Genomic DNA, 26,925 nt, shown 5'->3' with positions numbered 1-26,925 from the left:
AATGAGAATAGCCCCCATAGGCTCATAGATTTGAATATTTGGTTTCCCATTGGTGGAACTGTTTGGGAAGGATTAGGAGGTGTGGCCTTATTGGAGGGATCATGTCACTAGGGGGTGGGGTGGGAGGAAGCTTTTAGGTTTCAAAAGACTTCTGCAGTTGCCAGTGTTCTCCCTCTGCCTTGTGTGGTTGTGGGTCAAGATGTGAGCTCTCAGCTGTTCCTTTGACCCCTATCATAGACTCTGCCTGGAACTGTAACCCAAATTGAACACCTACTTTTATAAGTTGCCTTGGTCCCAGGATTTAGTCAAGGACTTGGCCTGCTTTCCCATCGAGTCCTTACTTGGCATCTGGCATATTCTTGAATGTCCTGGATACAGACTAAAGGTTGAGGGTTAGGGAGGAACTATCAAATATGCAATGGGCAAATAGGCACCAGGTGAGGATCACAGAAGACTTCAGAGGATACCGTGGAGGTAACAAACCACAGTGAAAAGGCCCGAAAGGGGGAAGAGTAGATTGTGGGTGAGAGAAGCAACCAGTGCATGTGGAGGTGTGGAGCTGGTGTGAGCATGCGTTCAGGCTGTGTGGAGCTGGTGTGAGCACATGTTCAGGCTGTGTGGAGCTGGTGTGAACATGTGTCTGGGCTGTGTGGAACTGGTGTGAGCACGTGTTCAGGCTGTGTGGAGCTGGTGTGAGCATGTGTCCGGGCTGTGTGGAGCTGGTGTGAGCATGTGTCCGGGCTGTGTGGAGCTGGTGTAAGCATGCGTTCAGGCTGGGTGGAGCTGGTGTGAGCACGCGTTCAGGCTGTGTGGAGCTGGTGTGAGCACGCGTTCAGGCTGTGTGGAGCTGGTGTGAACATGTGTCCGGGCTGTGTGGAGCTGGTGTGAGCATGTGTCCAGGCTGTGTGGAGCTGGTGTGAGCATGTGTCCGGGCTGTGTGGAGCTGGTGTAAGCACGTGTTAAGGCTGTGAGGACCTGGTGTGAGCATGCATCCAGGTTGTGTGGAGCTGGTGTGAGCCCATGTCCAGGCTGGGGAGGACACGCACAGGCAGAGGGTGTCATGAAACAGGCTCCAGGAAACAGCTGCAGCGTGTCCCCACAGGGATGCCATTGCTTTCCCTAGACTACACCTCATGCTTCTCCACCTCAAGACCTTTGACCCTACGGTTGCTCTGCCTAGAATACTTCTCTTTATTTACTTTAAATTTGTATCATAAATTTATGTGTATATGCATGTGCCTATGTGAATTTATGTGTACCACAGACTCCCTGAGGGGCCAGAGGAAGGCCTGAGAGCACCTCCACCTGAGGTGGAGTGTCAGGTAACTGTGAGTCACCTGCTGTAGGAGTTGGGAACTGAATCCAGGTCCCCACAGTAACTGCTCTTAGCTGCTGAGTCATCTCTCAAGCCCCTATTTGTGTGTGTGAGTGTGTGTGCATGCGCGTGCACACACACACACACACACTGTAATGTAATGCATATGTGTGGTGTGCTTGCTCACGCATGCACTTGTGGATATCAGAGGTTGACACTGCCTGTTTCTCTCACCTGCTTCCTTACCTTGTTTTCCGAAACACGTGACAAAACACGGAACCTGGAGTTTAGTTCCTGGCTAGACCTGCTAGCCAGTAAGCTGCAGGAGTCCTCCTGTTTCCCCTCCCTCCTCCAGGGCTGCTGTTAGGGATGTTTGGATCCTCTCTCCTGCTTTTACACGGGTGCTGAGGGTCAGAACGCAGGCCCTCATGTGTGCATGACCAGTGCCTCACCCACCAAGCTGAGATCTGCAGCTCCCAGAATAACCTCTCTTAGATGTCAGCTTCCATGTCACCTCCTGAGGGAGACCTCCCTGATCACCCGGAGAGCCCCCCTCCCATCCCATCATGCCTCGCTCTGCTTCAGTTGTCTTACGGTACTGATCGCTGCCAAATGTTGTATTTACTAATTTACCGAGGGGCGGGGATTGGATTCGTCTTGTCCCCTGCTTGATTGCCTGTCTTCAGAACAATGCCCGGCACCTGGCCTGACACTGTTGTTGACCACGGGACCTTTTGATTGACAGCAGCAGTCACAAGTGTGGGCTTATGGTAGGCACTTGTTGAGCCCTTGACCGTGAACTGTGAACTTATTTCTTTAAACCTTCAGGTCCCCTTTGTGTATGTTTATTTTTTTTCACCTTACCAGCAGGAAGTAGAGGCCAGAGAGGTGACAAGTGGTGTGGGTGACACAGCAGCCTTGTTAGGGACCCCAAGCTGGGGCCCTGGACATGGATGGGAGGACGGGAGACAGGTTGTCTTCTGTTTCCACTATGGGGAGCTCAGGCTGCCCTGTCTGCCTGCGCTGGAGGCTGTTCAGGACAGGCAGGTTCTGCTTCTTACCCTCGTTCTGCCTCTCTGAGAGGGAAGGAACTGTTCACCACCCCACTGGCTGCAGTGGGAACTGCTAGGAGATGACCCTGCCCCGCACTAAGTGTTGGTTTGCAAAACACTGAGCCTGGTGGGGAAATGAAGGGCTGGCCTGCTAACCACAAGAAGGACTCATTTGCAAGAGTGAGGCTGGGCCAGGCCCTGCTCTACCCCCCCAGCAGAGCCATTTCTGCAGGCAGTTGTCATGTAGGAACCCAAAGGGCACCAGTCCTTAGCTTGAGCTTGGAGTTGGGGTGGGGAATTGGGGGGTGGGGTAGGGGGTGGGGAGTCAGGGGGAGAGGGAGTAGGGGGATCTTGCTACTACTGCCTCAGTCTTCTCCTCTGAGGAACGGGCAGGTTGTGATATCATGATGAGCAGGAACCGATGCTCCAGAACCCTTCACTAACCGTGAGTGCTTGGTCAGGAATTGCTGCTATTACGCTGTGGAGCTAGGTGGTGGACATGATCAGAGAGACCCTGTCCCTGCTGATACCTCACACAGCTTCTACTTTTCAGAAGCAATCCCCCAGTTCCATAGCAGTGTAACTTCCCTGTTTCTTTTTGAACACAATTAAATTTTTTTTTACTTGTTATATCTGAGTCAGAGTCTGATATAGCCCAAGGTGGCTGAGACCTTGTTATCGACTTGAGGATGGTTTTGAACTTCCAGATCTGTCTGTCTCCATCTCCTGAGTACTGAGACAACAGGCATGCAGCACCGCGCCCAGGTTAGACAGTCCTGGGGATCATCAAAGCCAGGGCCTTGAGCATGCCGTGCAAACACGCTATCAACCGAGGTACATTTCCCAAGTCCAGTTGACAACTCCATTAAACTTCTGGGAGTCTGATATGGAGCCGGCCCAATGCCTCACTGTCACAAGATCATCTTCTTGCAAAGCTAAGGATGAAGCAGAAGTTTCACGTGGGTGATAGCTGCAGAGAATGGGAGAAGTGGGCCAGATGGAGTCTGATGGTCCCTTGTGTGTGCACTTTGGAGCTGGGCCCTGATGGTCACCCACAGGTCTGTCTTCAGTGGTTATAATAAAAGGGCGCAAGAGGCAGGAAAGAGGAAGTCTGGGAGAGGAAGAGGAGGTTTACAGAGGTGGCTGTCGGAGCAAGGCCTGCATGTGGGGCACTCTATCCCTCTTGAGCTGTCTTGTAGAGCTGGTGCCTCTAGAGCTGTCTTCTCCCTCATCCTGAGGGAAGTTATTCCAAACCAAAGGTTGCATTTAGGTAGGGTTCAGGGACACAGATGGACTCTGATGGACTGAGGGAAAATCAAGCCTTTAAAGAACGAGAGGTTCTGAGGAGGTGGATCAGTACCTAAGGTACACACTGTACAAGTACGAGGACCTGAGTGTGCGTCCCCAGGGCCCGTGTAAAAAGCTGGCTGTAGTGGTTTGTAATTCCAGTGCTCAAGGGGCAGGTCCTATTGGCCAGCCAGCCAAGCCAAACTGAAGTTTCAGGTTGGGCGAGTGACCCTGTCTCAAACAATAAAGGTAAGGAGCGTTAGAGGAAGACCTATGATGTCAACCTTGGGCTTCCACACATGTGCAAATGCACCTGCATGCACACGTGCACACAGCCACACTAACTGGTTCACTTAAGACATACATGCACGTGCGTGCGCACACATGCACATATCTGCACTAAATACGTATAGCACATATATGCATGTACCCACACTAACTAGTGTATAACACACACACACACACACGCGCGCGCGCGCGCGCGCGCGCACACACACACACACACACACACAGTAAGATTTGGGCTCCCCAATGTTTTCAATCCCAGGGAGCTACTACGTAGGTCGAGGCTTGAGTGTAGGGTAGGGTCAGTAGGGCTCTGGAATGATCTCCCAGAGGCCGTTCTCTCTCCTCTCTGCCCGCACCTCATCTGTACCTTCTTGTTGTGAGTGTGTTGTCAGCCTAAGGTTCCTGAGCTAGTGTGACCTTGTCCTGGTGGAAGAATGTGGTGACTTCTGAAAGCCCGTGGCCCCTCCTGCCATCTCTCACCACAGAGACACATCCCACTTGACTTTTCAAATGACTGGCTTTGGCCTTTGGAGTCCCCTACCCACCTGTAGAGATTTACTTGGCTTAAAAAAAAAAGGTTGGCTGCAGTCGCTCTAACCCTGTCACTCACCCCAGGGTGTTTGGAGAAAGGCCTTGTGGGAGTTTCCTTGAAAACAGGAGGAGTGGGAAACCAGTCTTGCTCACCTCATCTTCTGGCCTTACCACCCTGATAGCTTTGGCATCAAACCTTAGCCAGGTGGCCCTGGCTGCACCTTCTGAGGGTGGCTTGTCTCAGGAGTTTGTGGGAAGATGAAGCGGCTGGTCAGGCTGGAGCTGGCATCTACCTCAAGGGAGCCCTGTCTGTTCTCTGTCCAAGTCAGATGTTTCTGGCTGGAACTTGACCTTGGCAGTGCTCTGCGTCTAGGGCTGCTGATGGAATGGCCACCCATCCGTGGGCGTGAGTATCTTGACTCCCGGAGCTGAGCCCAGCTCCGGACCAGCAGGGCTAGGGCAGAGCTCGCCTAACCTGCTCAAGCTGGTTTCCTTTTCTGAGAAAAGGAAACAATGAAAGGAGTTTCACAGCTCAGAGAAGCTGGAGGGACTCTGTGGAAAGGCCTTGGCCTCTGGCTGAGGCATGGGAACCCTGAAGAACTGCTGCTGCTTCTGGGTTCTCAGGGCTGTGGTTCCTTGCAAGAGTGAGTCCTCAGGAGGGGAAGAGTATGGCATGTTCCAGTGAAGTCTGAGCAAGCCAGGAAATCTTTCCTGGAGGGGAACTCTTGGGGACCAAGTCCCTCCTGTTCTTTCCAAGGAGATTTTTTCAAAATAATTTTTTTATTGGCATATATTTATTTTCACCAAAAATTGATGCATAACCCATTATGACATGTTCATACATGAATGTACTGCTTTTTTGATGATATTCACTCCCATTGTCTTCTCTTGTGCCCCTCCCCCTCACCCACTGGTCCCCTTCCCACCTGCCCCCCCCCCCCAATCTTTTTTTGTGAGCCCGACTAGTGAGTTTAGTTGGGGTTACTTACAGGGCCAGGAAGCTCAAGCACCTTACCAGTGGCTACACCATTAAAGAAAATGTCTCTTAGCTGGGCAGTGGTGGCACATGCCTTTAATTCCATTAGTCAAGAGGCAGGGGCAGGCTGATCTCTGGGTCAGCCTGGTCTACACATTGAATTCCAGGGCATCCGGGTCAGGTTTCTCAACAGAGAAAGCCTGTGATAGAAAAAAGAAACGAAAAGAAAAGAGAAAAGAAAAAAATGCCTCACCCTTTTCCCAGCAACTCCTGCCTGCTTATAAGTGTTCTGTGGAGGGGTGTGGCAATGTGAGTCCCACCTCCTCCCTGATCGACTGTTGTCAGGCCCAATCCTGTGCTGGTATTCATGGACATTGTACAGTAGCCATCTTATGCCGGAAGATAGCATTTTACAGTACTCCAACCCTTCCTCTGGCTCTCACCTTCTTTCGTCCCCTCTTTCTTTACGTTTTCTGAGCCTTGGACAGTGATATAGATGTCTCATGTAAGGCTGAGCTACTTTTTCTCAGCACCTGACCAGTTAAGGGTCTTTGCCGTAACTGCCGCCCACCGCACAGAGACGCTTCTTTGACCTAAGTAGGCAGTGGTGCCAATCTATGGGCATGCACATAATTGTTTACAAGGTAATTCCACATGTGTATTTTGGAGGAGGCTGTCCTTTTACACACCCCCTGACAGCCCACGGCCTCCTTGACGATGCGCTGAGAGGCATGTGTTGGTTGCTTTGGTTGGTAGCTGAGGCTGATTTCTATTTGATAGCTTGGGGCTTGGGCAACTCTTCTTTCTACTCTCCAGAGCTGAGATATTTGACCCTGTGGGCACAGAGAGAGATCGCCTTGCCTCCGCTGGTCTCCAGGATGCTGCCCTTCTCAGCAGAAGACGGTAGAGGAAGCCTCGCGGCGCCAATTCCTCCTCCTCCTCCTCATTCTGGGTGTTGACTCTGTTTTGGACTGGGTGACCTTGAATAAACTTCTTGTCTGCTCTGAGGCTGAGTTTTCACATCTGCAAAAGAGTGTCATAATGACTTTGTCATAGGGTTGCTGAGAACGGAAGGATGGTCTAGCCAGAGCTACCCTAGATAACCGAGTAACAGCTGTCAATAATAAAGGTATCTAGAGCATCCTCTGGAACTGTCATTCTCTTACGCTGGAGGTAGGTGGCTGGCCTGGAGGTGCTGGCAGGCCTGTGGTCCCCTGAAGGCCTGAGCAAGCTCTGCCCTTACCTCTTGCTCAGCTCTGGAGAAGGCTGTCAGCACTTGGTGTGTCAGATTCCCTCACATCTTTGAATTCGTCAGTAGATGGTCCTCTTCCCTTCCGTGTGGACCTGTGTCCAAATTTCCATCTTTTTCTTCCCTTTGACACTGGGGACTGAATCCAGGGCTTGGCAGGTATTAGGCAAGCATTCTGCTCCTGAGCTACATTCAGTGCTTGCTTCTTGGAGAAGCACAGTCTCTTCCTGCCCCTCGCTATGCATCCTAGGCTGGTTTGGAACTTAACTATGTAGCCCAGGCTGTCCCCGAAATGTTGGTCCTCCTGCTCAGCCCACTGAGTGCTGGGATTCCAGGCATGTGTCCAGATATGGTGACATCTGTCTTCTCTATTCTTACAAAGATGCTAGGCCCTGACTCTTCTTCAGCCTACTACAGCTTTGCCCCATCTTAACTTAGCTGTATCCTCAAGGACCTTATTTCTACAGAAGACTGCATTCCTAGGTCCCAGGGGTCGGGACTTATACTTATCTTTTTTGGAGGGATGGGGGCAGAATGCAATGCAACCTTTAGCATTACCCATTTATGCATCATTTCCAGGGTGACAAAGGCCAAGGCTGGAGCCATCTTTACTCTGAATCCAAGTTATTCAGGGTTTTCATACCCTGGGGACTGACTTTCAGTTGCCGGGCAGCTCTCACTGTCTAGGTGACATGGGTCTGAGATTCAGAGAGAGAGTACAGCTGCATCAAAATTATAGAATGAGAGAGGTGAGGTGGGCCTGAATTCTGGGTCTCCAGATTCTAGAGCCACCTCTATCCCAAGGAACCATGTCCCCTGTGTGCATGTGTGTACACAGCCTATGAATGCGCATTGTCCCATGTGACACGCGCGCGCGCGCGCGCGCGCGCGTGTGTGTGTGTGTGTGTATGTGTGTGTGTATGTGTGTGTGTATGTGTGTGTGTGTGTGTGTGTGTGTGAGAGAGAGAGAGAGAGAGAGAGAGAGAGAGAGAGAGAGAGAGAACCACAGGCCTCTTTCAACTTCTGGAGCCAAGACTCTCTGGATGTGAGCAGCAGTGACTGGCTTCAGGGGAGAGGACTTTGGGTCTTGGCTTCTAACTTCTTCGTTTTTCTGGCTAGCAGTTAACAAAGAGTCCTGACTTTGGGGCTGGGGATATGGTTCAGCGGGAGAGTACTTACCTAGCATATGTGAAACCCTGAGTTCAGTTCCTAGCATTGAAAAAACAAACAACTCCAGTAACAAACATGATGTGGAGTTAGATCACTGAGGTTCAAATCCTGGCTTGACCAGTATGACTTAGGGTGGGTCAGTAACTCTCTGCCTCAGTTTTCCCACCTGTGCTGCATTGAGGATAATGTAGTCTTACACATGGACACCGGTGACCGAAGCCCCTTGTGTTGCCCCTTGTGTGCCAGAGTTGACTTAATGAGGGCTCCTTCCCCTTTATCCTGTTTGGTATTTTTCTGGCACCAGGAGGCCCTGGGAAGGAAGACAGGGTGTGGTGCTTCCCATGGTAGGCAAAGCTGTAGGAGGTTCTCTGTAGAACTGGCAAAAGCAGAGATGGTGGTCAGTGGTTCTAGGAGCTTTTTTTTTTTTTCTGTAAAGAACACAGTGCACAGAAAGACTGTGCCCCTCAAAACTGCATGCGCATGGAGGTAGATGTGCGTGTGCATATGTGTGTGTGTGTGTGTGTGTGTGTGCATATGCTTGCATAGGCCTACTGGTTGGTTGAGGTCAGTGGAGGGGCTGCCTTTGAGATGGGACCCCACCCCCAACTTCCCACTTCTGTGATGGCTCTACAAGTCCAGCCTTCCTGGTGCCTATCAACCTATCACAACTGTATTCCCAGCTGATTTTAGAAGCTGTGGCCTTTCACCAAAGAAGAACACACAGTGCCAGGCTGGCTCTGGGCCTCATGCGGGCACTTCCTCTGGGCTCCAGCTCCCTGCTTATCAGGAGGCCGCAAGAGCATCTATTTCTGGCCTGACTGGAAATAGTGTGGTCCTTAAAGGGTGGAGGGTGGAGTCAGCTTTAGGAACAGACGTATAGCCAGTAGAGGGAGGGAGGACCCATTCTTCTGTGTCTTGAGGAGCAACTGAGTAGGGGTCAGGTGTGACTTTTAGGCTTAGCTTGGGGGCATTCATACCATGACTTCCCTCCTTCCTGTTTGGCACTAAAATGCCTTTTCCTCTTTCTCTACATTTCTTTTTTGTAACTCTGTGTGTGTGTGAGTACCTGTGTGCATGTATGTGTGTGTCTGTGTGTGTGTGTGTGTGTGTGTGTGTGTGCATGTGTGCATGCATGTGTAGGCCAGAGGTCAATATCAGGTGTCTTTCTGTATCACACTCTAACTACTTTCTTTTAAAAATTTATCATTATTTTATTATTTTCTTTTAAGTATTTATTATTATGCATGTATATGGGTATTTTGTTGTATGCATTTAAAGGCACTGTGTGCATGCAATACTTGTGGAGGTCAGAAGAGGGCATCGGATTCCCCTGGAACATCCCTGGAGTCATAGATAGTTGCAAAGCACCCCATGGATGCTGGGAACCAAACCCTGGTCCTCTGCAAGAGTAACAAGCTTTTAACCTCTCAGCCGTGTAAGGTCCCTGTACCTTATAGTTTTTGAGACTGGGTCTTCTGCTGGATCTGGTGCTTGCTGACCTGGGTGGCCTGGCTGGCAGGACCTACCTGTCTCTCCTGCTAGGTGCCAGGGTTCTGATATATAGCCCTGTGCCCGACTTTTACACGGTTGCTGGGAATGGAATGGCTATTCAGTTTCACTACATACGTAGAAGTTTGTATTCCCCCGAAGGTACTGGATAGCGTGTCCAAATAAAGTACTTTTTGTCCTTAGCCGTACATACCGCTGTCACCTTCTAGTCTTTTGAAAGACCCTTTCTGATGTGAGGGCAGCACAAATGGAGAGTTATCCCCTGCATCTCTGTGATGATCTCCCCTGACCCAGCCCCCTCTCCCGGTGACCTTGCTCTGACCTCTATTTCCAATGATAGGTTTTACGCTTTGGTTTTACCCTCTGGGTGATTCCTCTCCCTGCTCTTTAGAACTCAGTTGCAAGCTGACAATTGTTTCTGGGTAGAATTTAACCATCTGGTCTCATTTCCACCAAAGCCATGGTTCTTTGGTTGTTCTTAGCTGCTTGCTGAGTGGTTCTGTTTCTCTCAGTGTCAGAGTCACAGAACATCCTCAGAATTGATCTGCTACAGTGAAAACTAAAAAGCAACCGGAGGAAAAATATTAGCTACATAGTATCAGCAGTGTAGCCATTGCAGATCACAAAGATGATTGTGGTTGGAGAAAGAGTGTTCAAACTGCAGTGCTGGAGCCAAACCCAGCTAACAAAACAAGCGCCCAGACGAACACAAAGAAACTGGCTGGTCCATCAAGGGCAGGAATCTAGAAATAGATTTTGTGTACTGAGGGCTTTATGTGGCGGTGATGATAAATGGTAGCAAAGCACATTAAGTATTAAGTATTCTTTATATGAGGTAGCAAGTCCTTTCTGAATTATACTAACAGTTATAAGCTGGGTGGTGGTGGCGCACGCCTGTAATCCCAGCACTCTGGGAGGCAGAAGCAGACAGATTTTTGAGTTCAAGGCAAGCCTGGTCTACAGAGTGAGTTCCAGGACAGCAGGGCTATACAGAGAAACCCTGTCTCAAAAGCAAACAAACAAACAAACAAAAACAAATCCAAAAAACCAAAAAAAAAAAAAAAACCCAAAAACCAGTTAGTGTATCAGGGGGCAGGGTGGGGGAGGAAGAGAGAGGGATTGAGAGAAACTGAGTGAGAGAAAGAGCGAGAGATCTGAGAGGGGGAGAGGAAAAGGAAGAGAGATTTCAAGCTCACATATTATTCCTCGGTCCCACGTACCTTGTTTTCTTTTTGAGACAAGGGCTCTCACTTGCCCAAGACTGACTAAATGAGGCTGTCTGACCAGTGCGCCCTGGGGACCTGCCTGTCTCTGCCTCCTTTGCACTGGGATTCCAAGCATATGCTACTGTACTGGGCATGCTTACGTAGAGTCTTGGGACTGTACTCACGTCCTCCTGCTTTCACGACAACCACTTTGCCGACAACTGTGCCACCTCCCAGTTCTTGACAGTGTGTTTTCTAGACACACACTACACGTTCAGCGTGACACCCAGTACTCATTTTAAATGGCCACCCTCTTTAGAATCTTACATAGGAAGGAAGATTGATTTCACAACTTAGGGGTGTAAGGTACGTATTTTTTTCCCCAGTAATTATTCAGATACATTACAGGAAGACACAGCAAAGGGTAAGGGTGTGTGTGTGTGTGTGTGTGTGTGTGTGTGTGATTATTCTCAGTTAGTTTCCAGCAGGAGAAGAAAGAGCCAAATATCAGGGCCTCTGTAGCATTGAGCTTGAAAGGATTGCATGCTGGGAGTTTTTGTGGCCAGAAACTAAAGCTCATCTTCCTCCCTGAATTTGCAAACTATTGAGCTCGAAAAAAACTGGGGGGAGGGCAAGGAGGGGACAGAGTATTATGTAGCCCAGACTGGCCTCAAACTTACCAAGCATGTAGCCAAGGATGACCCTGAACTTCTGGTTTACCTGCCTAGACTTCCCAATGCCGAGATTATAGATGGGCAGCGTTATGCCCCTGTTCACGGTGGGCCGGTGTGTGAACATAGGGTCTTGTGCATGCTAGGTAAGCACTCCGCCCGCTGAAATACATCCTCAGTTCAGAAAGGAGGAGTGAGAGATACCCACCACAGTGTGCCCAGGTCCTGGGCTCCCGTGCTTGGGAATCTGCCTGGAGAGTGGGTTTGGAACTGTGCCCCGTTCTTTAGTGACTTGCTCACCCTGTCTCCAGCACTCTTGGGTGCTCACAGGTGGCCTGTGGCCAGTTCCCCCTCCGTGACAGGAAGCCGAGCAGGGCAGGTGGCTGCTTTGGGGTCAATAGAACCAGAAAAGGACAAGGAGGCTGAGCAGAACATGGCCTGACCGTTCTAGGTTCATCGTCAGAAAGTGTCCCTGCCTTTGCCTCGACAGAGTGTCTGGAGCAGAAGGTGGGATGGTGGGGCCTTTTGTGACCTCAAGCCCACCCTGGAACTAACATCACTGCAGGAACACAAGACATTCAGCAAACAGCTACTACTGTGTGTGTGTGTGTGCGTGTACCAGAACATACACTTTTTGTGGAAGTAGGAAGTCTGAGCACTCTCTTCTATTGGCTTTTAGTACAGTCTCCAGAACTGTGGGGTCACTTTTTAACCAAGACAGTAAGTGCAATCTTTATTCTCCATCCTTAGTGGTAAAGTGTGTGTGTGTGTCTGCGCGCGCGTGTACACACTCATGCTTGCACACATGTCTATTCTTGCCTGTGGTGGTCAGAGAACAACCTTGGGTATCCAATGAGCCTCATGGACTCTCTGTCTCCATCATTATAAGCATGCATCACCATACTCGATTTTTTAATGTGTGCTCTGGGGGCTTGAACTCAGGTCCTCATGCCTGCATGTCAGGCACGTTACCCCCTGAGCTATATCCCCAGTTCCCAAGTAAATTTGAATATCTAAGACTTTGTTCAGAAGGTCATACCTGGCTCTGCATTTTATACTCATGGAACAATGGGCAGCTAAACCAGAAGAGAGTGACCCACGCTGGGTCCCCCAGCCAGGAAAACGTGGGGCTTCAAGCCCAGGTCCTCTAGATGCTTCCAAATCTCTTGTCTCGTCAGGCTGCTGTGGGCTAGGTTGGTCCCTAGTCTCTGACCAGATGTAGTTGCATGTGAAGCAGCCTGGCATCTTTAGTTTCTTTTAGCAGGGTCCCTCTGCCATTTCTCTCTTCATAGAAACAGAAACCAGCAGAAGGAACTGTTGAGAGGTGGCTAGAAGGTCATCCCCAGTACCTGAGGTAACGGACAGAGACTTCTTGGGGCTGCGGCTTGTTTCCTTTGGTTCGCAGAGCAGTGGGACAAGGTCTCCATCTGTGTAGAACTGAGGTGAGGAGATGAGTAGGCCGGGTCCCCACACATAACGGTGGAGAGCAGAGCTGGGGCTTGAACCTGGGTCTTTGGCCTCCAGGATATCATCATGGACTTTGTTTTCACTGCACTCCCTGAGCCCATCTTTAAGATCCGGGCCAGACAAACACATGCCCACTCAGAACAGGCTTCTCCCCTGTAGGTACTACAGGGTGCCTGTAGGTCCCTACTGGCTTCTCATTTCCCTGTACATATATGTAGATTTATATGCATTGGTGAGACTGTTGGGGCATGCTCTCTATTTCTAGGCTCAGTACTTCTGGGACAGAGCCTTGTTTGTCACGTCATCTTGACATTCCCTTGTGCTGCCTCCTTGTGGTGCTGAGACTACACGGGAAGGTGAATGATGATTTGACGAGGAGCACAGTGTGCAGCCTTCTGTCTGTCTGTCCCCTTGACTATGTCTTGAGATATATGAAGATAGAGTTTGTTGACAAACAGTGCCACCTAAGGTCAGGTACAGGGAGAGAGGGCTATGCTATAGGTGTGAAGGATAGGAGAACACCCCAAGGGGGCGCTGCTGGAGGGTGAAGATCAGGAGAGGGAGAAGCAAGGAGACAGGAAGGGTTTTCGCGAAGGTTTTTCTTTTGTTCTGTTTCTGAGGAAGGGTCTCAGAGAGCCCAGGCTGGCTTTGAACTCCTGATCCTCTTGTTTCAGCCTCCTGGGATTAACAGACATGAGCCACTATGCCTGGTAAAAGGCTGGATCTGAAGACTCGTGTCCCATCCCTTGGTTGGCAGGGCAACCATGGGTGGACGGTATAAGGCAAGGGACCGAGAAAGAGTGTTGATGGGGATACCCCGCAAGGGTGGGGAGGACAGGAAGTGGAAGGGTGGCTAACTCCAGGAACCAGGGTGCAGAGGGTATCTAGACCTGGGGAAGACCCAAGATGGTGCCAGGAAGGGGTGGGACATGTAAAGACCAGGCCTCATTTGTGGCTGTTATCTTACTTCTTCAAGCAGGAAGCCCAGCCGCGGAGCCCCACCACAAGACATGGTCTGAGCTCAGCTACTCCTAGCTTGCTTTGCAAAGACAGGTGGTTGTTTTACTCACAGTGTGTCCTAGGCAGAAATCCCCACCAGCACAGACAATGACCCCTGACCATTCTGCCCCATATCCTTCCCATTAGTGGTATCTGGTGTCAGGAAACTGGGGTGGGTGGGTGGAGCGTCTGTTGTCTTCTTGTGCTGTTTCAGACACATGTACAAATATGGCTCTTTCTCTTTGACTGAAATGAACATATTTGTATGTGTGCATGTGTGTGTGCATATGTGTGTATGTATGTGTGATATGTGTATGTATGTGTATATGTGTGTATATGTTATGTGTTTGTATATATGTGTGTATGTGTGTGTATGTGTGTATATATGTGTTTATGTGTTGTGTCTGTATATATGTGTGTGTGCATGTGTGGATATGTGTGATATGTGTGTATGTGTTATGTGTCTGTATATATATGTATGTGTGTGTCTGTATGTGTGTGTGTGTGTGTGTGTGTGTGTGTATGTTTGCCTCTATTTGTTCTCCATCTTGTTCTTTCCTCTGAGACAGAGTCTCTCACTAAACTTGGAGCCCCCACTTTGGCTACGCCGGCTGGCCCATAAGCCCCAAAGACTTGTCTCTGTCCCCCAGGGCCAGCCTTACAGATGCATATGACCACATTCAGCTTTTATGTAGGTGCTGGGGATCTGAACTCGTCTCCTCATGCTTGCACATGCCTCACACTTGCACTCTCCTCCATAGCAAGCACATTACCCATTGAGTCATCTCCCCAGCGCCCCAACCTAAAACATTTCTGAGAACAGGAAGGATAGCCGGTTTATGGGGCTAGCAAGATACTCCGTCATGTTCATGATACAAAGGCTGTGGGATGGTCACTTAGTCTGAGCATCCCAACCACTTTCCAAAGCACTGCTTAGCACTCAGAGCAGACTCTTTCGGTCTCCTTCCCCACCCTCCACAGTTAGAGAGCATCTACGCAAAGAATACCATTTTTTTATGCTGCAGTGATGCTGGGCATGTGTTATGATTTGGATGGGAAGAGCCCTTCCCCACAGACTTGTGTATTGAAGGCTTGGTTCCCAGCTGGTGGTATTCTTTTGAAAGGTTCTAGAAACTTTAGGACATAGGAACTAGCTAGAATGTTCTTGGGGTGCACCCTTTGGAGTTATATCTTGCCTGGGGCTCTTGTCCATCCATCTGTATGTCCATCTGTCTCCCTTTTCCATAAATCCTTCTGGTTGAACTCTGTTCTGACATCTCATATCTGTCATGAGGGAGTAAAACCACTCCAAACTGGGAGCCAAAATAAACTATTCTTCTCTGGGGTGTTTACGTGAGGTGTTTTAGTACAGCTGCACTCATCCTATGCAGTGTGCCTAACACCGGGTTGGGAGGGTGGGGAGATGGCTCATTCGGGAAGCGCTTGCTAGGTAACCATGTGGACCTAAGTTGGGATCCCCAGTGATCACATGGAATCTGAACACAGCAACGCATAGCTGTGACCACAGAGCCAGGGGGCCAGAGACAGAGTGATCCGTGGGGCTCACGGGCCACCAGTCTAGCAGAATTGGTGAGCTTTCAGGAGAAATTGTTGAGTGGTTAATAGTACTGGCTTGTCTTAAAGAGGACCCGGGTTGGGGTCCGGGCATGCGCGTGGTCACTCCCAACTACCTGAACTCTAGTTTCAGGGGATCTGTCACCCATTTCTGGCCTTCATGGGCACTGCATGCGTGTGGTACACTGTCATACGGGTAAAATAAAAGTAAGTTTCAATGGTTGGCTGTGAGCTTCCACCTCTGTCTTTGTCAGGCTCTGGCAGAGCCTCTCAGGAGACAGCCATATCAGGCTCCTGTCAGCAAGCACTTCCCGGCATCCACCATAATGTCAGTTTGCTGTATATGGGATGGATCCCCAGGTGGGGCAGTCTCTGGATGGCCTTTCCTTCAGTCTCTGCTCTGCACTTTGTCTCCGTATTTCCTCCTGTGAGTAATTTGTTCACCCTTCTAAAAAGCACTGAAGCATCCACATTTTGGTCTTCCTTCTTCTTAGGCTTCATATGGTCTTTGAATTGAATCTTGGGTATTTAGAATTTTTTGGGCTAATATCCACTTATCAGTGAGTACATACCGTGTTTGTTCCTTTGTGACTGAGTCACCTTACTCAGGATGATATTCTCAAGTTCCATCCATTTGCCTGTGAATTTCATGAAGTTGTTGTTTTTAATGGCTGAGTAGTAGTCCACTGTGTAAATGTACCACATTTTCTGTATCCATTCCTCTGTTGAGGGACATCAGCCAACCATCGGACTGAGCTCAGGAGTCCCCGATGGAGGAGTTGGAGAAGGGACTGAAGGAGCTGAGGGGTTTGCAGCCCTATGGAGGGAGCAAAGTGTCAACAGGCCAGACCCACCCCCCCAACACCCAGAGCACCTGGGGACTGGACCACCAACCAAAGACTACACATGGAGCGACCCATGATGGTGCTGGCCACATATGTGGCAGAGGATAACCTTGTTGGTCATCAGTGGGAGGAGAGGCCCTTGGGCCTGAAGGTGCTTGATGCCCCAGTGCAGGGGAGTGCCAGGGTAGGAGGGCAGTAGTGGGTGGGTGGGGGAGCACCCTCATAGAGGCAGGGGAAGGGGGGATGGGATAGGGGTTTTCCGAATGGGAGACCTAGAAAGGGGAAAACATTTGAAATGTAAATAAAGAAAATATCCAATAAAAAAATAAATGTCCTTCTTCTCAAGTAATAAAAAAATAGAAAACAAAAACAAACAAACAAACAAAAGAGTAAGTTTTAAAAGTAAAGTGGAGGGCTAGAGAGATGGACCCAGAGGGTAAAGGTTTTTGCCCCCAAGCTTGCCAACCTGAATTTTATCCCTGGGACTCACAAGGTAGAAGAAGAAAGTTGACACGTACAAGTTGTTCTTAGATTTGACATGTATGCTGACACACACACACACATACACACACACACACACACACACCAAACAAATATTTAAAAAGCAAGATGGAAAGATGGAGAGCAATAGAGGAAGATACCCAAAGTTGACCTTTGGCCTTTATGTGCAACATGTGCATACATAAGGGAACCCTCCATGTACACACACAATCATGTACACAGTCATATAACACACATACACACTGAGTTACCATGTTCTATGCATGGTCTGCTTTGTGTTGTCATGGAAACAGCAATGAAATAATCTGTTGAAACAATAACTGAAGGTCAGCCCTGTTAGTATAGTACCAGGCTTATTAGTTGCCAACATTCGGTGTTAGAAGGGACCCCATAGGGCTAGAAGGATGGCTCAGTGGTTAAGAGCACTGACTGTCCTTCCAGAGGTCCCCAAGTTCAAATCCCAGCAACAACATGGTGGCTCACAATCATCTGTATGAGATCTGATACCCTCTTCTCGTGTGTCTGAGGACAGCTACAGGGTACTACATATATAATAAATAAATAAATCTTAAAAATAAGAAGGGACCCCATAGAGGGGAGCACCAGGTTTTACACATGATGATCTTCAATATGCCGAGCAGTGGGTGTGTTCCCCTCTCTTGCTGCTGACCAGTGCAAGCCTTCGCTGTCCGTGTTGCGTTGGTGCCTGTACTTGGACACCCTACAGGAGGCCTGAAGTCTGGATGGCGCATTTTGGACAGACAGTAGTGTGGGTATCCAGAAAGCGAGAACTGAACATGTTGGTTTGGAGGTCAGAGGACAAACTTGTAGGAGTCCGTTCTCTCCTCACTGTGTAGATTATGGGGATTGGATTCCGGTCATTGGCCTTTATCCACTGAGGCAGCTTTCTTGCCCTACACTGTGTTGTTTGTTTATTTTTTTATGATTCCTGTGTATTGTTCGATTGTGTTAATAATTTAAGAGTGGATAGGTAATATACATACATGTTTCTACACTTAGGTATAGATATACATTTGTAATCTCAGTGTGTGGGAGGCGGAGGCAGGAGGTTTGTGAGCTTGAGGCCAGTCTGGGTTACACATCAAGATCCTATCTCAATTCTTCTAACCACCCCCTGAAGATGATTAGATGCTGTCTTAGTTGGGAACACTACACACACACAAACACACACATTAAAGTTCTAAGTGATGTTATCACTTCTATATCTGGGGAAACAGAGGGGCAGGCAGAGTGAAATTATTACCTGAAGCTACCCCGCTGATGGGGAGGTTGCAGGACAAACCCAGGCCGGCAATCTCAGAGGCCCTCAGCTCGAACACCAGCCACATCATGTTTTGTGAGTTGGATGAACCTGGTAATGAGGAAGGAGTATGTCCCCCCAGCCCTAGGCTCTTATCCCAGCCTTAGGTCCTATGGTACCTGTGTTGCTCTGTACCTGAGGTGGTAGGGTCAGCACCCCGTGGGATGAGCCTGCTTATTACGGGGTTCCTGCTGGGCACATCACTAAAGATACCACACCAGCATCTCAGCTTTGCGGATGGATGGACATGTCTCAACAGCCCACCCCCATGGGTGGGGAGGGCCTTCCATCTTCCTGGGAGCTCTTGGTCACGGAATAATGACGAGTAGCTAGAATACCCTCAGCTACTCATGGACTTCATTTGCTGTTCATCCGTAGACCTGGGAAGTGTCAGTCATGGAGGTGAAGGGTTTAGTGATGCAGCCGCCAGGCCTGGGAAATGACCTTCAACCTGTTGGGCCTGGGCTTGAATTCTTTTGCCATCCTAGCATCCCCAAAGGTGCGGTGGATGGAGAACTGGTTTCTAGCCTACAATCTCCCTGAGAGAATCCAACATGTGTCCAAATAAGCACTTACCCAGCCTTGTTACCAGAACCATGTGTTCATCCGTGGGTGAAGAACTGGAAGAGAAATGAGGGATGCAGGGACCCAGGGTGGCATCACCCATAACCACGGCAGACTCAGCAACACTCCAGCCACAGGCAGACTCTGGGATGGTCCCACTCAGCACAGGTGTACCTTAAAAAAAAGGTCACACCAAGGGAAAGAAGTCAGACCAGGGACCGCGTTCCTTGATTCCATGTACATGAAGTGTCCAGAATTGTTGAGTGCATAGAAGACACGTGTACCTTAGTGGTTGCTCCTGGTATGGCTCATGTGGAGTGGAAAGAGAATGGGATTGGTCATCGTGACAGAGAGGGTCCAGGTTTCTTGCCGTGTCACAGAATGTTCTGGAATCAGCTGTGTGCATGGCCGTGCATATCTGTGAGGCATTACAACTCAGTGCACGGGTCCACTCGAGGTGGACGACCTTCTTTGGTATGTGTGCTGTGAAAATTCTCTCTCCTATTCTCCTTTTGTTTTTTAAGACAGGGTTTCTCTGTGTAGTCCTGGCTGTCCCAGAACTAATTTTGTAGACCAGGCTGGCCTCAAACTCATAGACATCCTCCTGCCCCTCGCCTCCCAAGTGCTAGGATTAAAGATGTGTGCCACGACTGTCTGGCTTGTCCTATTCATTTTCTTTCTCCTCCTCCTCCTCCTCCTCTTCTTCCTTCTTCTCTGCCTCCATCACTGCCTTCTCTTATAAAGCAAGCCAGCGGCGCTCCAGTGGACACCAGCTAGATGTCCTCTGATTCTGTTCAGTTTTGATAGTTCTTGGCAGATGGTGTATCTGATCTCACAGACTGGGGTACTGTCCATCTCGCTGGGGCCTCCCTCACTTTACTGGTCCAGATTCTTTGCTTCTATTGATCAGCCTTATGATGTTGGCCATCTCCTAGGGTTTGAGGAATTTGCTAAAATGCCTCATGGACCTCAGGGAACCCTGAGGTCTTCTTCCCTGGTTGACTGTAAAAACTATTACAGAGGAGGCAGGTAGATGTCTAGAGAGCACAGATGCATGCCCGGGGCAGGATATGTGTGGAGAGTCCTGTCTTGGCCCCATCCCACGTGCCTTGACCTGCTTACATCCTCCAGTAACCTTCGTATGTTCAACAGCCAGGAAGTACCCTGAGTTTTGTATCGGGCTCATGTAAAAACTTCATTTTGGAAGCACAATGCATTAAACTATTGCCCATTTGTGATACCTCTACCTCAGTCCTGTCCTGCTCCCTGAGGGTTGAGGGTGGGGCTCAAAGTTTAGGTCCTGAAATCACCTGGTACTCTGGCAACCAGTTCCCATCCCAAGACTCTATCAGGAGAGCTCCTGGTCACAGGAAAGGCATACCAGTTTGGAGATAACTATGAGTTTTAGGAATTGTCCCAGGATATGGGGGGGGGGGTCAGAGACCAAATAGGTATCTCTTCTATTAATTTATCAATATCTACTTATCTAGAATTTACTGAGTCTACTTAATGTTGATTGTATGTAACCACTTGAGATCTGATAACCCACAGGGGGCTCTTCCCTGGAGAAAACTGGTTCTCAGCAGTCATTGATTGCCCGCAACTCTTCATCTAGGGGGTGGGGTCTTGTGACGTTTCCCATGTTGGTATTTCAGCTAGTAGCGTCATTATGCAGGTCTTATTTAGGTGAAGCTATTACACATATTTGGCTGGGATGGTGCTGTGTCACAATGGGCATCTTGGTCATCTGGTTCTTGCGACCTTTGCACCTGAAAGCAGCCATTCAGTGTCCCCCCTTTTTCTTCTTGCTTCAGTTGAGGCAAGTGACATTTGGGGCTGTTGGGACTCAAGGGAAAAGAAGATAGTAAGCAGAGTTAGTCACTGGCACGGACACTCTTAGAAACACCGGGAGAGGTCGCCTATGAGCGTTGGCCTTTCTCCTGCTGTGACAGAGTATTCTGGGTCTTGTCACTTAAAGGCCAGTTCCATTGGCAAAGATCAAAGCTCTAGTTTACTGTGTCTGTCTTGGGAAGGGTATGATGACCGAAGTAGGGAATCCCTAAAGCCTTTGTGCCAACCAGCTTTCCATGGTTGTGACATGGCTGAGCGACGGAAGGATGTTTGGTTTCCGATGTTTGGTTTTGGAGGTTTCAGTCCATGGCCACTTGACTCAGTTGTCTCTGGGCTGCGGTGACACATGCAGGAGGGGAGCGTGGGGTGAAGCGCAGATGCCCGTCTCATGGTGGTCAGGAAGGGGGGTGTGGGCGGAGTGAGGGGAGGAGGGTGGAGGGATGACTTACTTCTTCCGGCCAGGCCCCACCTCCTGTCTAGCACCCCTAATACCCCATCATGTTCTACACCTGTCAACTGACCAGCTCATCATTAACAAGGTCAGGACTCTGATCCAGTCACCCCCTCACGGTTCCACATCTGATGACTATTTCCAATGTCGGGTCCAAGCTTCTGACACACACGTGTTGGGGTACATTTAATGTCTACACCGTAGCACCCTTCCTCCTGGGCCAGCTGGAGGTGGCAGATGGCTGGTGGCTTTTGGTTTCCTGTCCACACTCAGGAGGAGTGGACCCTGAGTTCAGATGGGACTCTGGTCAGAGATGTACTCAAAGCTGTCTTCTAGGACCGAGGTGCTGGGGTGCCAGGGCTGCAGGGCAAGGCTCTATCCTCTTCTTCAGGGACCTGGGGATTCTAATGGGCTGTGTTTGCTTTCTCTTAGTGGACCTCATGGAAATTAAGGAAATCCGTCCGGGGAAGAACTCCAAGGACTTTGAGCGAGCCAAGGCTGCCCGCCACAAGGCAGACTGTTGCTTCACCATCTTCTACGGCACCCAGTTCGTCCTCAACACACTTAGTTTGGCAAGTGGGTGCACATTTGTCTGGATTTTCCCCAACCTCCTGCCACCTCCTCTTTCTTCTGAGAAAGATCATACTTCATGCCCACTAATGCAAGTTCTGAGAACCCTTGACTTGAGGCCCACCCTTAACTGCTTTCCAGCTTGTGTCTTTGGGCATGGTATTTAACCCTTCTGAGCAGCAGTTCGCTTGGCTGTGAATTGGAGAGAGCGATATGGCTTTCTCCTTGGGATGTTGTGAGAAGTATGTGTCTGTCTGGTGCAAGCTGAGAGTTGGATGAAGGTAGTTCATGCGGTTACTGTGGGCTAGGCTCTGTTGGACAAACATGTCACTACAATGATTACTGCACGGAAAACACTCATCTGAATGGACAGTCCTGAGACCTTAGGTGCATATGCAGGCACAGAGCACACATATATATGCATGGGAACACATGGATATGGCACACATGGATTCATGCACACAGCACACACATGCTTGTATATAGTATGCAATCATGCATACATGCACACAGCATACACATACAAACATGTATGCACATGCATACATAGCATACATTTATATGTATTCACACAGCACAAACACGTATACTCACAGTACATGCATGTCTGAACACAGCAACACATGGGTGCACATATGGGCACAACACATACACGCATGAGCACAGCACACATATATGTATGCAACACACACTCTTGAACACACTAAACATGTATATAACATATATGCATAGTACATACAATGCACACACAGTATAACATGCACACAAATACCACACATGCACAAGCACACACATAAAACCACAGGGCAATAAACACATGTACATTCATGTATCATATGCGCCTCTGGACAGCACACACATGGATGTATGCACATAGCACACACGGATATACATATAAAACACCATATGCAGTACACACACATGCACATAGCACATACATGTACATACTACACATGTGCATATACACATGGCACAACATACACAAAACATACATACATATATATGCACCCATGTGAGAACATATAAACTCACATATCTGGAGATGGGATTTCTGGCCTTCCCAATGGTGTGTCCATCAAAAAGTTGAAGAATGAGCTGGGGATAGAGCTCAGAGGTAGAGCTACCATTCACAAGGGCCAAGAATCCAGCCTCCAGCAGAAACGACCAGATAGAGTCACCCAGAGTTCACGCACACCCTCTCCCATTCTGTCTTCAGCCGACTCAAAGGAGGATGCGGTGAAGTGGCTCACTGGCTTGAAGATCCTACACCAGGAAGCGATGAGCGCATCTACTCCCACAATGATTGAGAGGTACTCAACCCACTGTCATCATCCTCCCTTGTTCCGGGGGGACTTTGGGAATGTAGACCAAAGGAAGAAAATGGGACATTGAGTCCCCAAGTTCAAGTGCCCTGTGTATATGAATCTTTCTGTGTATATCTGCATACAAATATCTGCATATAAATATCTGTTCATGTACATTCTTCTATAGGCCTATCATGTGCATGTATTTATGTGTGTGTATGTCTATGTGTAGATATGTATATATTTGTGTATCTGTGCATATATGTTCACAGTGCATGTGTGTACATATGTGTTTCTAGGTGGTGTGTATGTATGTGGGCATCTATGCATGTACACATATGTGAAGGGTAGGTCTTTCTCCTGAAAGGATTTGATAATGGATTAAAGTGGACAGAACCTGAGTCTGGAGGTCGCCACCCCATGACAGTGGGTGAAGGTCTTCTGAGGACTGTTTTCTGTGTGATATGGGTGCATAGAGTCAGGGCTGGGTCACTACCCCTCTTCCAATGAACCAAAACCTTCCCACATGCACCAGTTTTCTTCTCAGCTGGTTGGAATTAGTGGTGGGGAGTTGGCCCTTTTTGGAGAACTCATGGACGCTCCCTTGGGGCTTAGGCAGGGGTCTTCAGCCGGGGCGGGGGGGTTGTCTGGTTCCCAAGCAGCCTTGTGGAGAATTATGCTAGAACCCTCTTCTCCTTTTGGGGACTTTGTCCCCATTCCCTAGAGCTCTTTGAACTTGCAGTGTTTTCTGACCTTTCCCTCTTTTTGGTGTCACATTCTCTTTGCAGTTGGCTGCGCAAACAGATTTATTCAGTAGATCAAACCCGAAGAAACAGGTAAGGCCCATTGGCAGTTTTCTTTGAACTTGCTTGTTTTAGTGTTTGAGGGTGGGGTGGGGTGGGGTGGGTCAGTACATGTCCTGTGGTAGAAAGGGGTCTCCGGTTCTGGAGTTGATGGTGACCAAATCCTCTTCATGAATGAAGCATCTGATGGACAGCTCCAGGCGTGCTGTGGAGGTGACATTTGACATGGGGACTGGGGCCTTGTCACCAAGGCTGGGAACCCAGCAGGAAACATTGTGACCACAGTGTCTGCAATGTATGATGGGAAAGACTGGTCCTAAGGGAGCAGCAAGCTTTGTTTGGTGACAGTGGTGTAGCTCTAGGCAGGAATGAGGTAAGATGTGATGATAGGCCCTTCTGTGTGTTTCATGGTCCCTGGAGGATGGGGCTGCGTCAGCACACAGGGCTCTCTGTCGAGTCTGTGTTTAATTCCTTCCCTCTCTCCTCCCTCCTTCTCTCCTCCCTCCCTCTTTCCTTCTTTTCTCCCTCTCTCTCTCTCTCCCTCCCTCCCTCCCTCCTACCTCCCTCTTTCTTCTTCCTCTCCTTCCCTTCACCCTCTCTTTCTGTTCCTGGGATTGAACCTTAGGTCTTCTGCATGCTAGGCAGTCACTCAATCCCTGAGCCATGACCACAGCCCTCCACTGGTGGGTTCTGGACAAGGGTTCTAATGTCTCTAGCTGCTTCTTTTTGTTTTCAGACAGAATCTCTCCACATCATCCAGGCCGGCCTCTAACTCTTTCTGTAGCCCTGACTGGCTTTGAACTTTCAATCTTTCAGTCTTCCTGCCTCAGGCCCCTGTGTAACTGGGCTGAGAGACCTATACCTTCTGTTTTGTGTTTTTTTTTTTAAGATTTATTTATTTATTTATATATAAGTATACTGTATATATTTATATATAATATAAATTATATATACTGTATATATTTATATAAATATTTATTTATATATTATATATTTATTTATATAATAAATATATAATATATATTTTATATATACTATATATTTATACATAAACAAATAAGTATATATGTATACATATTTATTTATGTATAATTATTATTTATTTATATATAAATAATACTTATTTATATATAAGTATATATAAGTATATATAAGTATACTATAGCTGTCTTCAGACACTCCAGAAGAGGGAGTCAGAGCTCCTTATGGATGGTTGTGAGCCACCATGTGGTTGCTGGGATTTGAACTCAGGACCTTCAGAAGAGTAGTCAGTACTCTTAACCGCTGAGCCATCTCTCCAGCCCTGTTTTTGTTTGTTTGTTTTTTTTTTTTTTTTTAAAACAGATACTCAGTTTGGGTTTTTCCTTAGGCTAAGGCAATGCTAATCCAGGCACTTTCGCTATTGGTAGACACAAAGTGGCTTCTGACTTCATGTGAATTTTGTGAAAGACAACCTTGGAGTGTGAACTTGGGCACTGTACATGTGAGTCAGGGACATCCTTAGCTGTCCGATGCCAGCTCCCGGTGTATGGCGGCAGGGATGGTGGCAGGGTGGATTTCCAGGGGTGGCGCTGAGCCCTGGCCTGCCTGCTTTCCCTGCCACACTGGTCTTTGTCCTTTGTTAGTCTAGAGGATGAATGGCCACAGCACCCTTTGTTTAAATTCTGAGTCAGTGACTGACCATCATTCCTCTAATTAATAATAAAGTGATAAAAGCCACCTTGGGGCTGGAGAGATGGCTCAACAGGTAAGAGCAATCTCCGGTTTGATTCTTAGTACCTACATGGTGGCTCATGACAATTTATAACTCTAGTTCCAGGAGATCGAGTACCCTCTTCTGAAATCCACAGGCACCAGCCTCACATGTAGTGCACATACATACACACAGGCAACACACTCATACACATAAAATAAAGTAAATAAATCTATAAAAAAAAAAGATCCCTACAGACAGACAAACAAGCAAATGCCATCCTGTGTAGAGGTGTGGAGAACCTGGCAGTTGGATGGTGTTAACTGTTTATAATCCTTTTCTGGCTTTGACCTTTTGTTTAAAAAGGTTTATTTTGCAACTGGACTATGACTTATCTGGTGGAGTGCTTGCCTAGCCTGCATGACGTCCCGGCTTCCATCCCACCAAGGGCGGAGGTGCAGAACGCCGATTGCCCTGCAACAGCCACTGTATTAGACACATCACATGCCAACTTCTGACCCTCTGGAGGCTGAAGCGGTGTGTGTGTGTGTGTGTGTGTGTGTGTGTCAGAAGTTCATGGACATTGTCTGCTGCAGAGAGAGTAGGAAGGCAGCTAGGGCCATGTGAGACCCCACCTTAACTAACTAGCTAACTAACTAGCTTCTTTTTCTTTCCTTTATTTTGGTTTTCATATCAGAGAGAAAACTAACCAACATCAGCTTCCCCATTTTGTCCCTGCGTCGTGAAGGTGACTTGGTGTCTGGCACTTCTATCCGTCTCTTGTTCATTTCTGTCTCGTTTATAGTTTGTGTACCCAGCTAGGGCGTGTGACCTCTAGCCACAGGCTTTCTTCCCTCTGTCTCTGCCCCCCTCTGGTGCCACCGGGGTTGAGCTAGTGGGGTGTTGTGGGCTTTACATACTAAGGTCTTAGGGTGTTGTCTTCTCCGAGTCTGTGCTCATTGTGCAGGACTGACTCCGTGTGACAGAAGGGCTCGCTCTGGTCACACTGTCTCCACCATGGTGGAGTTGTTTACTTTTGTCTTTTATCTGGAGCAGAGATGGATGCCTGCTCCTTGCTGGGGATGAATTCTTCAAATCCTGCCTAGAAACCCATCTTCCCCTTAGCCCAGGAGAGGACCTGTTTCTGGGGGTGGTTCCTGGCTATCCCTCCACCCATCTTTTCTCTCAGTAGGCTCTGCTGCTTGTCAGCACTGAGAAAGTCTCACCTTCTCTAGGAGGCTTCAGGGATACTTCAAAAGTAACTTTGACTAGAGTTCTCCAGAAGGGGCGGCCTGGCCAGTTTCCCTCCCTTTCCTGTCTCCCACAGCCTCTGACTCAGCCTGTTTCCCAGAGGAAAGCAGGAGCTGCCAAAGGCAAGAATGAACTGGCCCAGCTCAGGCAGAGCCCGAACCGCAGATGTTTTCCTTGGCCCAAGCCCCGTCCAGCCTCTAACTTCTAGGGCAAAATGGTAGCAGCTGGCTTTTGTGATGGACTTGCTTGGCAACAGCCACTGTATTAGGCACATCGCATGCCAACCAAATGCTTCCAGCCAATCACTGAGCTAGGCACCCATTTTACATGTGAAGACACCGAGGCCCCGAGAAAGCAGGCCATTTGCATATATGTAAAATATTTGCATATATGCAACATATTTGCATATATTAATATAGTGTAGGCATTGTTCCTTATCCTAGCCAATAACGTTGCAATAAGAAAGAAAAAAGAATT

General features: G+C 48.6%; 1 protein-coding gene across 1 annotated transcript in view; it reads left to right on the top strand.

The window, feature by feature from the left end:
• Nucleotides 1-26,925, top strand: part of Plcg2 (phospholipase C gamma 2) — a 134,649-nt gene that overhangs the window by 32,611 nt on the left and 75,113 nt on the right. The window contains exons 3-5 of the mRNA XM_052167117.1: nucleotides 21,260-21,403; nucleotides 22,614-22,707; nucleotides 23,490-23,537. Coding sequence (XP_052023077.1) covers nucleotides 21,260-21,403; nucleotides 22,614-22,707; nucleotides 23,490-23,537 — 286 coding nt within the window. The remainder of the gene's footprint in view (nucleotides 1-21,259; nucleotides 21,404-22,613; nucleotides 22,708-23,489; nucleotides 23,538-26,925) is intronic.

Source organism: Apodemus sylvaticus, chromosome 21 (genome assembly GCF_947179515.1).
Source record: "Apodemus sylvaticus chromosome 21, mApoSyl1.1, whole genome shotgun sequence".
NCBI lineage: Eukaryota > Metazoa > Chordata > Mammalia > Rodentia > Muridae > Apodemus > Apodemus sylvaticus.
This window is presented reverse-complemented; position numbering and strand designations above follow the sequence as displayed.